Source organism: Mandrillus leucophaeus, unplaced genomic scaffold, assembly GCF_000951045.1.
Source record: "Mandrillus leucophaeus isolate KB7577 unplaced genomic scaffold, Mleu.le_1.0 Scaffold668, whole genome shotgun sequence".
In the NCBI taxonomy this organism is placed as follows: Eukaryota; Metazoa; Chordata; class Mammalia; order Primates; family Cercopithecidae; genus Mandrillus; species Mandrillus leucophaeus.
In genome coordinates this window covers 469,320-486,213 of record NW_012107230.1, presented here as the reverse complement: position 1 = coordinate 486,213, position 16,894 = coordinate 469,320, and the positions used below count along the sequence as shown (strand labels likewise).

At 36.5% G+C, this 16,894-nt stretch overlaps 1 protein-coding gene across 3 annotated transcripts in view; it reads right to left on the bottom strand.

Annotated features, from left to right (window-relative positions):
• ATP11C (ATPase, class VI, type 11C) overlaps positions 1-16,894 on the bottom strand; it is a 206,976-nt gene that overhangs the window by 15,832 nt on the left and 174,250 nt on the right. For all 3 annotated transcript variants that reach the window (XM_012001616.1, XM_012001615.1, XM_012001618.1), the window contains exons 23-26: positions 15,297-15,356; positions 7,547-7,674; positions 3,232-3,367; positions 1,343-1,408 (exon numbers count right to left, since the gene is read on the bottom strand). In XM_012001616.1, coding sequence (XP_011857006.1) covers positions 1,343-1,408; positions 3,232-3,367; positions 7,547-7,674; positions 15,297-15,356 — 390 coding nt within the window. The remainder of the gene's footprint in view (positions 1-1,342; positions 1,409-3,231; positions 3,368-7,546; positions 7,675-15,296; positions 15,357-16,894) is intronic.

Below are 16,894 nucleotides of genomic sequence, written 5' to 3'. Positions count from 1 at the left end.
GAAAAGTAGCATTTATTGAAATAAGCACCACCCTAAGTGCTTTATTCACTAATTGAGTCCTCAAAAAACCCTAAGGGTAGGTTCTACTTTTATCTCGACTTTATAGAAGAGGGAAGTGAGGCACGGAGAGGTAAAGTCACTTGCCCAAGGACACACAGCTCGTAAGTGGCTATACTAAGATGAATTGTAATGTCCTTTTAAGGTCCTAACATGTTACTGAAATAGATGAATAAAGCAAACATATGTTAGCTCTATCCGGTATGAGAAATTTAGAGAGAAATTTGAGAGAGATCCTTTGACAATTATACTTCTGAATTCTGCTTCTAACCCCTGGACATGCTGGAATTCATTTAAACGTATTTACTCGTGGACCCCATGTGTGGTGTTGATTATTGTAATGATAAAAATAAAAATAATTTGAATTATGCTTTCAACTATAAGAGATTTCCAAATCATGGGCCTCAAGGGTAGCATTCAGTGAGGCTTCACGGCATTATCACATGGCTACATGTCAATGCCAATGATTTTGCCAAAATTACCTTCCTGCATTATATTCTTAGGCACTTTATCACTAACATGGGTAAATTTTAGTGATGAATACATTTTATATTTTTTATATTTATATAGATATATTATTTGTATATTTATTTTTAAATTAAATATATATACCTATATAAATAGAGACACGGTCTCACGATGTTGCCCAGGCTGGTCTTGAACTCCTGGGCTCAAGCGATCTGCCTGTCTTGGTCTCCCAAAGAGCTGGGATTATAGGCGTAAGCTACCAACCTGGTCATCAGTAATGAATACATTTTATAAGATTTCACTACTACCAAGCCCTTTTTCACATATTATCTTGCTCACATATACTTATTTGAGGCCTGGGGTTCTTGAACAGATGTATAATTTTTAGAAGATTCAAGTACTTAACATAATTACACACACACACACACACACAAACACACATACACACACACACTCTCTCTCTCTCTCTCTCCCTCTCTCGCTCTCACCCACAGCCTGTTTATATGCCACTTATCATAACGCCTTAAAAATAGCAATAAAGAAGAAACAGATTTTCAACATAAGTATGGTGTTTGAATTTTTTTTAAGTAAAACAAAATAAAGAGGATTACAATATACTGGGAAAAAACTGATCAAAAATAGTATACAAATACCCAAATCCCTAGCATCATACACATTTTAGTAAGTATTAAGGCAAATACTTGAATAACAACCCATAACAAAAAATAAAGGAGACCAAAAAATGGTATATTAGGATAAGACAAGAAAGTACTACAAAAACAGTATTAAAAAATTTATGAATAAGTAAAAATCTAACCTTCAGGGTTACAGTGAATACTAAGACTGTAAAAACAATGGTTCCAAAAGTCCAGTTTCCGTATACCTGAAAAACATTTAATAATTACATGTATCATGTATACACAAGTATTATCTTGATTCATGTCTCTAAAGAATCTGATATGGGATTTTCCTATAATATAGAATTAAACCTCTCAAATGAGCAATAATTTGTAGACAAATGGATTTACATTTTTTAAATGAGTCTAATTTTTCTGGTTGTAAATACAAGAGCTATCAGCATGTGCACGTCAAAAAAAAAAAAAAAAAGCAGATACCATGTATAAATCCAAATGATGGCAATGAATGGCACATATGCTTACCAAATGCTGTCAAGATCTGAATGCGTAACATTAAAACAGAAAATGAGATGTAAAAGGCTTTTTCAAAAAAATAAAAACAAAAATTAAGGTTTATAGAAGCAAAAAAAAAGGATTCACTCAAATCATACACGAGTGTTATGTTTTCTTGCTAGTAGTAATTCACACACTTACTGTAATTTCAGCAAACATTCAGAGGGAAGGTGACATATACAGTAAAACCTTATTAATTTGAACTTTATGAACTCAAAATGGGTAATGAATTAAACAGACACTTAACTGATGCTCTCACGCACCACCTGGAAAGTTGGCTGAGCAAATGAATCACACTGACTATAGGAGAGTATCTGCCTACTTTGGAGCAAACTCCTTTTAAGCAGTAGCCAGTTATATAAAATCTATCTGCCAAATAAAACTAAAATAAAAAGTGAAAGTCACACAATCAGTTAAAAACCTGAAGAGGCCAGGAAATCATAAAATCAAATCCATTCTTCTTACTGATGGGCAAAGCTGACCTGGGAAACTGATGTGATTTTCCCAAGTACGCACAGGATTTATGAGGACACTCTCTTTGGCAAGTTCTACATGTGACTACTTTAAAGTAGATCTGTGTTTCCCCAGCAAGTACTTTGTGATTAATAATTTTCATGGATTCATACTAAACTGATTTTTGTTAGTCCAAATTAGAGAGCTTTTGACTGTAGTGCCTAATTTTAAAGTACCGTTCAAATTCACTGAACCTATTACTTCTGTAACAGGTGTTACCAGTTTCCAGACATAGTGTCCTCAGTAAATCCTTTTTGAACTTTAGCTTTCCTTCACATTATGATTACAAAGAATGAATGACCATAAAAGGAGAATCTCAGAAATAGCAAAGGAGAACTTAGTGAAAGCAGTATGCAAGGTAGTGTTTTTGTTTTCCTATGTGTGGCTGCAGGAAGAAGGCCTCATCTGTCCCCCTCATCAGTAATTTTCTCCTAGAGTACAGCCAGGGCAAAATTATCCCAGTGCAACTGCTGGATGAGATAGTCATGTTCTAGGAAGACACTGGCAGGAGCAGAGTAGCCTTTCTGGAGAATACTGTGCTTCCACTGGGAAGAGGAGGGAGAGAAGACAATTCCTCTCTTCACCTACTGGGCAAACACTCCAAAGATATGGCAGCTACCCCCTTCAGCTCCAAGCATAGAAGGCCACTATAAGTAAGAAATGAATGCAGCCGGGCTTTACTTTAAAATGGGAAAAACCTTTCTCACATCAAAGAGTGGAAGTCTGAAGTCCCAAGAACTCTGTTCATCTAGTAAAAATTGCAGCCAAGTTAAGGTTCCAGAAAGTTTGCACATAAGCTCTCTAGTTAGCCATGCACACAGAAAGCGATTGCTTATTTCACTTCTATTGTTCTAAAGAAGCTGTGAGAACTAACTACTGTATCTTCAGAAAAAGTTTGTAGAATGATTACAGCTAGAGTATGTATATGACAGATCCAGTGCCTATGGGAAAAAGATAAGCCATGCTTATAATACCAAAAGATGTAATGACAGGTTCTTCTTACCTTTCCATTTTCTTCTAGGGATGCAGTCTGAAAAAGAAAGTAAGTCCCAAAGAAGAACACTGTCCCTTCAAAGGCAGCCAGAAATGTCCAATATAAGAAGGGGCCCAACTGTAGCATGGCATTGCCAGAAATTTTCCTATTGAGAAATGGGGAGAAAAAAACATTAGTGAAACTTTTCATTTAAACATGCAGTGAAATGTCAAAGGTGGGCATGGAGTTTGACCCTGTTATAATGAAGGGGGCTACCCTTAATGGCCTGACAGATTTTTGGTAAAGGGTCAGACTGAGCCAAAGGCTGACCTTCACGCAATCATCTCCTGACTCAGCCACTGGAGTAAACTCTCTAAACTCTTCTAAATTTTTGGCCACTGACAACAATAACATCAACAATAATTTGCTTCCATTTAATGGTACTTATATGCCAGGAACTGGGTTCAGAGTTTTATAGACATTTATTTTCACCCACATAAAAACATGAGATAGGTGTTACTAACACTCATATCTGCTAATAATAAGGAGCCTCAGAAAGGTGTAACACAATGGTGCTCAAACTTTGATGCACTTTGGAATCCCCTGAGGATCGTTAAAAACTAATGCCTGGTTGCCATCTTCATTCTGATTTAATTGGCATAAAGTATAACCTGGAGGTCAGGATATTTTTAAAGCCCCCCAGCTGACTTCAATGTGCAGTATAGTCTGGGAACCACTAGTGCAGCAGCCGTGCCAAAGTTCACTTGGTAAGAGACTGAGTTAATATACAATCCTGGATTGACCTGACTTCAGAGCATATGCTCTCAACCAAGCTACCAAGCTTTCCAAGAACAATTAAGATATTTATTTTAATCAAGATTTATTCCTGGAAATTTAACCTTTTTTTTTTTTAGGTCTTACGGTGCCCTTTATATTTTTCCATCAAGTCAAATAACATGTCTGGAGTTGTATAATGATACTTTGATAAATGGGAGGTGGATAGATTAAGTTTAAATCTGTCAAAAATAGTACAACCTTCTCAGCACAAGTCAGAATGCTAAATAAGGCTACCAATTCTAATGGAGCAGAGCTGCAGAAAAAGACGGGTTGGTGCATGTGTTTCTTTTGGATTCTATTTCAAATTGCTCTTAACATTTAATAAATGATATCTAATTACTCAAATAACATACTTGTCGCTAATACTACCAAGAATGTCACTGGGCTGTATGGAGTAAGAAACACCTTTGTAATGTAAATGCAACTGATCCTTGTTCAGTTGGTATTGAGTACCATGGGGTTTCGTGCACATAGCAATTATGCAACTTTTACCTACTAGGATTTCCAGGTGCATGCAGCGATCTGAAACTCAGCGTATGCTCTCTGTCCTAGAAAAATGGCAGAATGAGATAGCTACTTCCCAGAAACAAGCTCTCCCCATAGCCAGTAAGTCATGTTTCCAAGGCAACTAGGAACAACAGGTAAGGCACCTCTGTAAAGATTCTTGCAGGCAGTGCCCAACAACTGCCAGCCAATGTGGCTTTTGACAGTCACTGACTTGGGCTGGAGAAGAAAGGGCAAAAGCAGGAAGTGGTTCCTGTCTTTACAGACCACTGATGGGAAGTACATCTCATTCAGTGTGGGAAAATAGCAGGAGCAGCATGATACGTTGAATTATAGGTCAGGTTTTCTAGCTGCATTCGAATAAAGAAGCTGTCAAAAACTCAGAATGGGACAATCAACGTGAAGGAGAGCATGAGAGAGAATCAAGGTCTGGGGAGAGGCTGATGAGCAGCACAGGCCTGAGCACCTCCATATTATGGTGGGCAGCAGGTATACCAGAACACTTTCTTTTGCCTTTTAAAGCTGTAGAAGAAACAAATTACACCTGTTCCCTCTATAGAAAAACTACAGTTTACTTTTTAAATGTCTCTTAAAAATATAAAAACATCCAATTATGTCGTTTCACATCCAAGTGTTTGGTAATACCCAAGTCACTAAATCACCAAAGGTAAAATCTATAATACACTATACAATGCCACCGCTAACATTAATTGGCATACTGTACAGAAAGCCATATAGGAAGACCAGGGCTTCGTGTTCACAAAGGAACAGTCAGAGTAAATAAACTACCTATACTCTGGTGACAGGTCAAGAGCAGTGTCTTGTCAGAGCAGGCATTCATGGCTTGCAAGTATGAGGTCAAAAAGGAAAGCTGCACTTTGGGCTCAGCAAAAGGTATGCCACGGTCTTTATTTTTGCATCAGATGTGGCAAGTCTATACAAAATTCAATAAATCATGACCTACACCTACAGCACAGTCACTAAAACCTTATGGAAACCCTTACGATATTTTGTACTCAACAGGTTTTTGCAGATTTTTGACATTCTTAATTTATACAAGTGCTCAGCAGGGCCCTGAAGGCTGGAGGAGGGTGTTAGAATAGTAAGATTAATAGCTATCATTGCTTGAAAACTTGTCAGGCACTATTTTTTTAAGTTCTTTAATACATAGTGGCTCATTTATTCCTCACAAAACCATTGTGATTAGGTGCTACTGTTGCCCATATATTACTGAAGATGAAATTGAGGCACATTGCAGTAACCTGCATAAGGTCACACGGTAAGTGGCAGAGGCTTTCAGCCCAGATGTTAGTCTGAGCTCTTGGTGGGACTGAATGGGGGGAATTCAGCTTGCTACTCCTCAAACCCCACTTCAATCAGAGCAACTGCACTATTGGGCTTCTCTTTAGAAGTTGTCTGGAAACAACTACAGTTAAAACAATGTTTTAAAACCACTGGCCTGCTAGAAAAAGCACTGGAAAGAGGGCTGAATTCTGATCTTCATTTTGCATCTGGTTGTACTCTGTGTCCTTAGGTAAGTCATTTCTGGGCCCTGGTTCCTTATTTTCGTAAAGAGCATAGTAGGAGCTGATGCTTGTAAGATTTCTACCAAAGTTCTAATGATTCTCCTCTAGATCTAATTACGCATTTACAACAAATACAGGATCAGCAGAATATGTAAACACCATGAGGATACAATCAGCAAACTCTAGACTGGGAGAAATTTTACAACATAAATAATCTGGTTTTCTCCACAAATAAATTGCAAGGTTAACCTACACATTAAAAGAGACTCCGAAAGTAAATAAACCAATTGCAATGTGCGGACCTTCTTTAGATCTTGATTCAAATAAGCATGCTATGAAAAAAATGAGTCAACTGGAGAAATGTGAACTTGACTATTTGATATTAAGGACTTAAGTGATAGGGTATTATTATTTTTAAAAATCCTTATCTTTAAGAGATGCATACTGAAATAACTGTTTTTGAGATGTGCTTCAAAATAAGCCTGTGATAGAGTAGACGGGGTTATCAGTGGAATAGGAATGTCAAGGAATTGAGAGTTGTTGAAGCTAAGTGGTTAGGACAAGCTGAGTGGTTCAACAACTATTTACATTCATTCATTATATAAATAGCATTCTCTCTACTTTTATGTATGTCTGAAATTTTCTTTAATAAAGACCTTTAAAATGATAAATTTTACAACTGTGTAATTCTTAACAATTGCTAAATGTAAATTTTATGAGTCATGTCGGTTAAAAAAAAAATCCCTTAAATTTGTGTATCTTCATTTCATACAAATAAACTATCCAAACCTCTCTAATGCACTTGCTACCTACTATTTAGCAATGCTTACAATCTGCTGTAAATTAATATCTTTATCCTTAGCTGTAGGCTACAATTCCAAAAATCCAATTAAATCATAAGTTAAACAACTGGGGCTAGTGCCAAGTCCCCCATCCACAGAGAAAAGCATCCATTTTCAACTGACACAAAATGAATACAATGGCTTAGGAGTCCATTATTTTCTTCAACAAAACAGTTTTAGAATGGGGCTAATAAAGGAGGGGTGTGGGGCAGCTAATGCTATAGGCACAGTTTACATGAGAAAGGGTAATATAACTTCATCGGTTGAATCTACAACAAGTAGGAATCAATATTCTAAACTACGGAAGATCTTTGTGTATGCTTTTTCTTTTCTTTGCAGTTGAAATATCATGTCTTCCCATGAGACACCAGAACACTATAACAATGTAGGTTTAAGTTTTAGGAATTAGTGACTCTGAACTAAATGTTTCACATATATTCAAGTACAGAACTCACACCTAGGAAATATGTCATTTTCCTGTTGAGCAGTCTGCTTTCAATAGCTAAAAATTCCAAAGAGAACCACATAATCATACCACAAACCAAGTGCATTGTTCTGCATTCTTCCCATCTACAGGTAAAATGAAAACCACAACATTGAAAGTCTTAGGGGGTTTTAACTATATATTTAACTTACATATACAATCGGGGATCTGAGGTCAGAGTGTCAATGTTGATGTGCTGTTCCAGTAGACTATAGGCCAGGATGGGCAAGGATGTGAAGCAGATATTGTACATTGTAAGGTAAGCAGCATCATACAGTGGCTAAAATGAAAAACAACAGAGGAAAGAAAGAAATTTCATGTAACAATCATCTCCAAGATGATATTTATATATGAGGAAAACTTACTAGCTAAAATAAGAAACTTGTTTACATGCTTTTGGTAGTGGCAAAGGAAACTGTAAACAAGGTCACTGCCTAGTAACTATAAAAAAGAAACTAACATATTGTGATGTGTCACATTAATATACCTCCCCTTTAACAGAATCTTATTCAGAATGTTTACATGCTATAAGTTGCATTTCTAATAGACATTAATAACTTTTCAAGGTTGCTTAATAGCTAAAACTAGCTATTCAGGAGTTAATTCAGCAAACACCATTAAGTGTAAGTGAGGAATTCTTAGAGAAACTAAATATAGGCAGCAATCAGCCTGTGTCACAAATGTTTTGGTTAATATTGTACATATTTTTGGTTAGTATTTTCAAGTCCAAATTGTGTAAGTCTTTTCTAATATCCTCTTCCTGAGAAGCCCCACAGTTTCCCATGGCGTGTGTTCTTCCTTCCTGAACTGAGTAATAAACCTAATTTGATCAACTACAAGTGTATTCCTGGTGGTCTTTGACTGGACAACTTGGACAATCTTGAGCTCCTGTAACAGAACTTGGCATACAAAAAACAATCAATAAATACTAGATGAATAAATGAATGAGTACAGATTGGAAGCTGTAACATTTGAAAAGGCCTGCTCTGATATTATAAATCCTCCTTTATTGAAAAAAATTTTAAAAATTCCATGAACCTCATTCTGATGAAAGTATTTACATCAGTATTTATCTACACAGTGCTAAAGATTGTCATACAAACATTTTCTGTGGCCTGAATAATTCCCCATACTCATACGTATTTTTCACATGTATAAATGTCCCTTAATAAAATGCATTTAACTATGACAAAAATTAACAAAATAATGTATTTTCAATCAATGGCCACTAAAGATAATTACTATCATAATGAAGACTGACTCCAAAAGGCTGGGAATTACTTGAATGGTGCATTAGTTAGTTTACTAGTTGACTTCAGAACATTTACTGAGTGCCTACTAAATGACAAGTACTAGGGACAGAGATGATTCATCCCCTGTCCACCAGAGAGTTCAAACTCTAGATGGAGAGGCAGAATTGGGGAAACCCCGAGGAGGGGACTACAACTCTAGCTGGCAGGAGAGACAAAGCAAATGATAATGGATGCAACATTCTCCATGAAGTTAAAAGACACTTCCAACATACTTTCTACAAACAAAGATTTAAGCTCAACAAAGATATTCCACTGAATTTAAAAGTACAAAAAAAGGTGTTGCATTCCTTTTTGTTTTCAAAGGAGAGGACTAGTCCGTGGCACATAACACCATACTTTCTTTGGAAACTACTCATTTTCACTAACAAGTAAATTTTTAAAAGTACAACTCAGATTGACTGGTGTATAATTTAGTCTTGAATTTCATTCAAACAAAAGAAGTATCAATCTACTTTTGTTTCACTACGATACTTTAAAATCACATGACCGATAATTGTAATTCTTAGGTACATAATTAGAAGAGACAGAATATTCCCAAAACAAACAGATATAGTTGATAATACTGTTTTTTTTTTTTTTATGAAACCTGTTACAATGTTTTCTTTTCATTAAACAAAAGACATTTAGTATCCTAGTTTTGCTAAAGAAAGGGAAGCTTTTTGTGTAAAGAATCTGAACCCTGGTCCATTTCTACATTCTTCATAGTCTTCCTTGCAAGTTCCAGAGAATGCCTAATGTGCTTCTGGACTGAAAAAGACAGACTACTCATAGGCACTCCAAAGATATTTGCAATAAAGGTTGCTACATTCAGCACTAGCACAAAACCAAAATCAAAAATAAAGATTTTGCACATCACATTACCTCCTGAGCTCTCCTGGTACACTTTTACCTTCCTTTTACCTGGTATACTTTTCCTTTAAGATGTCCACGTTATTCCTTCCCTTACTTACCTCCAGGTCTCTGCCCAAATGTCATCTCATCAGAGAGACCTTTTCAGATGTCTATAACAGCAGCTCTCTCTCTCCCAGTCACACTCTATCCCTTTATTATGCTTTCTTTTTCCACCATAGCATATAGCAGTACCCAACATAATATATTTGGTTGTTGTCTTTCACCCTATCACTATAGACTGCAAGTTTCATGGGGGGAGGAAGTTTGTTTTGATCACTGCAATATTCTCAGCACTTATCCTGGCACAAAGCAGGCAATCAAGAAATAGTTGCCAAATGAATGAACCTACCAGTTGAGCAACAGAAGGAGCCAAACATCAACTCCTATGGAACCATAAGCAGTTAAGGTAATCTAAGAAGACTGAAGACAATCCACGGTTTAAATCTCAGCTGGTTTTATAAGGAGTAAGTCCTTTTTGCCCTAAAACTTGTGCTTGGTAAACACGTTTTAAAAGGATAATAAAGCAACAGACTCCTTTCAAAATGAAAACAGTATTTCCACCAGAACAAGTCAACTTAACCTTTAGCACACTGCTACACATTAGTTAAGAGAATTTCATATATTTTTAATACTTGCATTCATCCAAGAAAGTAAGGAATTAGCAACATTTTGCTCACTAGCAATTTGAATGTTCAAGAAAAACAGATTGATCAGAACTTACGAAACTCTCTAATACTATTAATTTTGAATACAAGAAGGTTGATGGCACTTCCGAAAACTGAAAGATGCTTAATTTATAATGAAAGATGATCCGTTTAACTGGCACTACTGGGGGCTAATGACATGGCACTGATGGCAGTATGAGACAGATCACTGAGGTCAAAAATTAACAAAGATATTCAGGCCCTGAACTCAACATGTGACCAAATGGACCTAATAGACATCTACAGAACTCTCTACCCCCAAAACAACCGAATATACATTCCTCTTATCGCCACATGGCACATACTCTAAAATTAAGCACACAATTGGACATAACAATCCACAGCAAATTCCAAAAAACAAAAATCATACCAACCATACTCTCAAACCACAGTGTGATAAAAATAGAAATGAATACCAAGAAAATCACTCAAAACCATACAACAACATGGAAATTAACCTGCTCCTGAATGATTTGGGGGTAAATAATGAAATTAAGGCAAAAATCAAGAATTTCTTTAAAACTAATAAAGAACAAAGATACAACATACCCGAATCTCTGGGACACAGCTAAGGAAGTGTTAAGAGGGAAATTTATAGCACTAAACACCTACATCAAAAAGTTAAAAAGAAGGCCAGGCACAGTGGCTCAAGCCCGTAATCCCAGCAATTTGGGAGGTGTCAACATAGGCAGATCATTTAAGGTCAGGAGTTCAAGACCAGCCTGACCAACATGGTGAAACCCCGTCTCTAATAAAATACAAAAATCAGCCAGGTGTGGTGACAGGCACCTGTAATCTCAGTTACTCAGGAGGCTGAGGCAGGAGAAATCAAAATCACTTGAACACAGGAGGTGGAGGTGGCAGTGAGCCAAGATCACACCACTGCATTCCAGCCTGGGCGACAGAGCAAGACTCGGGAAAGGGAAAGGGAAGGGGAAGGGGAAGGGGAAGGGGAGGGGGAGTGGGAGGGGAGGGAAAGAAGGTAGGAAGGAAGGAAGGAAGGAGGGAGGGAGGGAGGGAGAGAGAGAGAGAGAGAGAAAGAGAGAGAGAGAGAGAGAGAAAGAAAGAAATCAAATTAACAACCCAACATCACAACTAGAGCAACTACAGAAACAAGAGCAAACCAACCCCAAAGCTAGAAGAAAACAAGAAATAACCAAAATCAGAGCTGAACTGAGGGAAACTGAGATGCAAAAAACCATACAAAAGACCAAGAAATCCAGGAGATGGTTATTTGAAAAAATTTAATAATATATATAGACCACTAGCTGGACTAATAAAGAAAAAAAAGAGAAGATTCAAATAAACAAAATCAGAAATGACAGAGCAGATGATACTACAGACACAACAGAAATAAAAAAAAAAACCCCTCAGAGACTACTATGAACATTTCTATGCATACAAACTAGAAAACCTACAAGAAATGGTTAAATTTCTGGACATGTACAACCTCCCAAGACTGAACCAGTCAGAAAACCAGGGATTTCCTGAATCCCTCAAAAGACCAATAATGACTTCTAAAACTGAATGCTAATAAAAAGTCTACCAACCAAAAAAAAGTTCATGACCAGATGGAATCACAGTCAAAATCTACCAGATGTATAAAGAAGATCTCTAGCATTTCTACTGAAACTATTCCAAAAAATTGAGGAGGAGGGACTTCTCCCTAAATCATTCTGAGGCCAGCATCATTCTGATACGAAAACTTTGGCACAGACACAACACCAACAACAAAAAGAAAACTTCAGGCCAATATCCTTGATGAAGATAGATGCAAAAACACTTTAACAAAATACCAGCAAACTGAATCCAGCAGCACATCACAAAGCTAATCCACCATGATCAAGCAGGCTTTATCACTAGAATGCAAGGTTGGTTCAATATATGCCAATCAATAAATGTGATTTATCACATAAACAGAACTAAAAACAAAAGCCACATGATCATCTCAATAGATGCAGAAAAGGTTTTCAATAAAATCCATCATGTTAAAAAACTCTCAACAAACTAGGCATTGAAGGAACATTCTTCAAAATAATAAGAGCCATCTAAGAAAAACCGATAGCCGACATCACACTTAACAAGGAAAAGCTGGAAGCATTCCCTCAAAAACTAGAAGAAGAAAAGGATGCCCTCTCTCACCACTCCTATTTAACATAGTACTGGAAGTCCTAGCCAAAGCAATTGGGCAAGAGAAATAAATAAAAGGCATCCAAATAGGAAGACAGGAAGTCAAACTATCCCTGTTTGCAGACAATATGATTCTATATCTAGAAAACCTCACAGCCTTGGCCCAAAAGCTTGACCTGTTAACTTCAGCAAAGTTTCAGGATACGAAATTAATGTACAAAAATCAGTAGCAATCCTATATACCAACAACATCCAAGCTGAGAGCCAAATCAGTAACATAATCCCATTCACAATAGCCACAAAAATAATGAAATGCCTAGAAATACAGCTAACCAGCGAGGTGAAAGATCTTTAAAATGAAAATTGCAAAACATTGCTCAAAGAAATCAGAGATGATACAAACAAATGGAAAAATATTCCATGCTCTTGGATAGGAAGAATCAATATTGTTAAAATGGCCATACTGCCCAAAGCAATTTACAAGTTCAATGCTATTCCTATCAAACTAGTAATTATATTCTTCACAGAATTAGAAATAAATATTTTAATATTCATATGGCACTGAAAAAGAGCCCGAATAGCCAAGGCAATCCTAAGCAAAAGGAACAAAGCTGGAGGCATTACATTACCTGACTTCAAACTATACTACAGGCTACAGTAACCAAAACAACATGGTACGGTACAAAAACAGACATACATAAAACAATGGAACAGAACAGAGAGCCCGGAAATAAGGCCACATATCTACAACCATGTGATCTTCAACACAGCTGACACAAACAAGCAATGGGGAAAAGAATCCCTATTCAATAAATGGCACGGGATAACTTGCTAGCCACATGCAGAAGATTGAAACTGAACCCGTTTCTTATGCCATATACAAAAATCAACTCAAGATGGATTAAAGACTTAAATGTAAAACCTAAAACTATAACCACCCTGGAAGATAACCTAGGATATACCAGTCTGGACATAGGAGTTGGCAAAGATTTCATCACAAAGATGCTGAAGGCAATAGCAACAAAAACAAAAACTGACAAATGTTACCTAATTAAATAAAGAATTTCTGCATACAAGAAGATGACTATCAACAGAGTAAACTGACAACCTACAAAACGGGAGAAAATATCTGCAAATGATGAATGTGACAAATGTCTAATACCCAACATCTATAAGGAACTTACATAAATTTGTAAGCAAAAATCAAATCACCCCATTAAAAAGTGGGCAAAGGACACGAACAGACACTTTTCAAATGAAAACAAACACGCAGCCAACAAGCATATGAAAAAACGCTCAACATCACTAATCATTAGAGAAATGCAAATCAAAACAAAAACAAGATATCATCTCATACCAGTCAGAATGGCTATTATTAAAAAGTCAAAAAAGAAAAAAAACCAGATGCTGGCAAGGTTGCAGAAAAAAGGGAACACTTGTAGAATGCTGGTGAGAATGTAAATTAGCCATTGTGGAAAGCAGTGTGATGATTCCTCAAAGACCTTAAAACAGAATTACCATTCAACCCAGCAATCCCATTACTGGGTATATACCCAAAGGAATATAAATTATTCCACCATACAGACACACACACACGTTTACTGCAGCACTCTTCATAATATCAAAGACATGTAATCAACCTAAATTCCCCTCAATGGTAGACTGGAAAAAGAAAATGTGGTACATATACACCGTGAAATACTACGCAAACATAAAAAAGAATAAGATCACGTCATTTGCAGCAACACGGATGGAGCTGGAAGCCATCATCCTAAGCAAACTAATGCAGAAAGAGAAAACCAAATACAGCATGTTCTCACTTGTAAGTGGGAGCTAAACAATGAGAACATATGGACACAAAGAAGGGAAAAAGACACTGGAGTCTACTTCAGGGTGGAGAGTGAGAGGAGGGAGAGGATCAAAAAGCTACCTACCAGGTACTATACTTTTTACCTGGGTGACAAAATAAACTGAACACCAAACTCCTGTGGCATGAGTTTGCCAATATAAACCTGCACATGCACTCCTGAACCTAAAAGTTAAAAAAAAAAAAAAAATGCTGCCAAAGAATTAGAAGAAAATCACTTCCTACCAGGAGGAACCAAGAAGAATACATAAGTGTATTCATAAGTGTACTTTGTATTCACAGAAGCGTATGTAAAGCTTGCCTTTGAAATTTAGAAACGTAACACCTATGGCAATGTGGTAGCTCAGTTTGGAAAAATCATTGAACTTCTCACAGATTAATTATAAAATTTCTGAGTCACTGAGTATTATAAGCTCCTGTATTTTGCTATACCTCCCATTAGAAGCAATGTCAAATCCATTACAGTTTTTAAAACAAAGATGCCTCGCTATCCTACCACTTATGTATCAAGTTAATATATAACATATTCCTTATGTAATACATGTTCAGAAAACAACAGAAGGCAAAACATCTATAGCTGCTTTACGTAATCCAAGGCTTTCTCTAGGAATCACAGGTTCTTGGATAGCTTAAAGATTAATGTTTTTCTATAAAACTAACCTGAGAGCCTGCAAAGTTGGGAGATTTCATCTGATAAAATATTAAACTATAACATTTTAGAATTATGAAACATTTTATACATTGATAAAAAGAAAAAATTCAAAATACTCTTTTTTTAATGTTATCACATCTCCAACAGGATGTACCAAAAGCATTTCAAAATGAAGATAACAATAAGAAAGCTAGTAAAGCAAAGACATACACATTTGCTATCGTCAAAACCAAGAGATCCCTTTACTTTGTATATACATCTCTAATCTCTATAAATCTAATATATAAGGGTAATTTATTAACAGCAAATATAAACCACATTATAATGAAAACTTGGGAAACAAACCTGTTGCGAGAATCCACAGAAAAACTGGTACAAAAACTGTGGCAAAATGAAACAAAGGTTCTGAAAAAAAAAATGAAGACAAGGATTAACATTTTCACTTAATCAACTTGCTAAACTAAAATGGGAAACTATATTCCAAATAGTTTATAATTACTCCTAAATCCTTCTAATGCCAGAATGCAATAAACCTCTATTCCACAGACATAAGGAAACAACTAAAAAAATAATTAATTCATATTAAGGCCAACTTTTGCCCTATCAAGGCAGAAGAGGATCTTATTTACTTAATGAGAATCTGTTGCTATCCTTCTTCCAGGAAATAAATGAGCTCATCCAATATGAACACCTAATGACACTGTATCTTTAACACCAATTAGATTTGCAAACCATATAGTAGACTGACAATGCTGCAAGTGTACATTTAAAGTCAATTAATGCCAACAAATAGTTGGGAAATTATTATAGATTATGTTGACACTACCAATATCAACTAATGCTTTAATGCCTTTATTACTATCTCATCAAACAATCAACATATCATTATTGAGCATCTACTACACACAAAGATGGCACACAGATGATACCAAAAAAAGAGTCAACTTCTTTTTCCTAAGTCAGGGACCCCCTCCCCTCCCCCCGAGGATGCACAGCAGGAGGTGAGCGGCAGGCAAGTGAGCATTAGGGCCTGAGATCCCTGGTGCCAAAAAGGTTGGGGACCACTGTCCTAAGGGACATATTGTTTAATTTTAGAAATACTAAAAAGACAAGCAGAAAAGAAACACAAGCTGGGAAGTCATAAGGTAGTAAAAGTTACTAAGTGTGACTATAAAATACTGAAATTAATGTCTTTAAGCAAAACTACCAGGACTAGAATTTTCAAATAACTGCTATTCTTCAAAGCAGGCTGTGAGCTTCTTTGCTGTTACTTGTTCATGATGTCTCTGAACTTCTCTTCGAGAAGCCCCTTCAACAGCCCACTTTCCAGTCATGCCAGAAAACTAGTCTCCTCCCTTCTGTCAGCTAATTCTCCAGAATTAGCTCTAGGAGACTTGAGACTGTTTTTAAAAATCAAATGCAACCCCAAAGGATGAACATCTACCATAGCTGAGGATATTTAAATCAATGTACTACTGACTCTGGAGGATGTTTCTAAAGAAATGAGCTCAACATGTTTTGAATCACCCCTGCAGCATGAGTCAGAGCTCCCAAGGTCATCACCTGGAAAAGCAACACTCATTTGTACGTTATCAGTTCTGGTACAATGCAAAATATAGTCCATAGTATTTCTAGAGTCACAGTTTATGAAAAAAATAAGTGTTCTGAGGTTGAAGCAGGTAGAGCTCAGTGGGGGATCACAAGGTTGCTTCATGATAAGGGAGAGTGGGTATCTACCTCACTCACCAGAATCTAATTTTCATGAGAACAGGGACACTGCCTGTCTTACACCATGGTGTATCCTCAAGCGCCTAAAACAGGCCTTGGCACATGGTAACACGTTTAAAATATATTTGTTGACTGATTGAATAAAGAAGTTAGAACTTGAACTATGAATAAAGATGAACAGGACATGTTGATGGCAGGAACCAAGGCAAGAATGA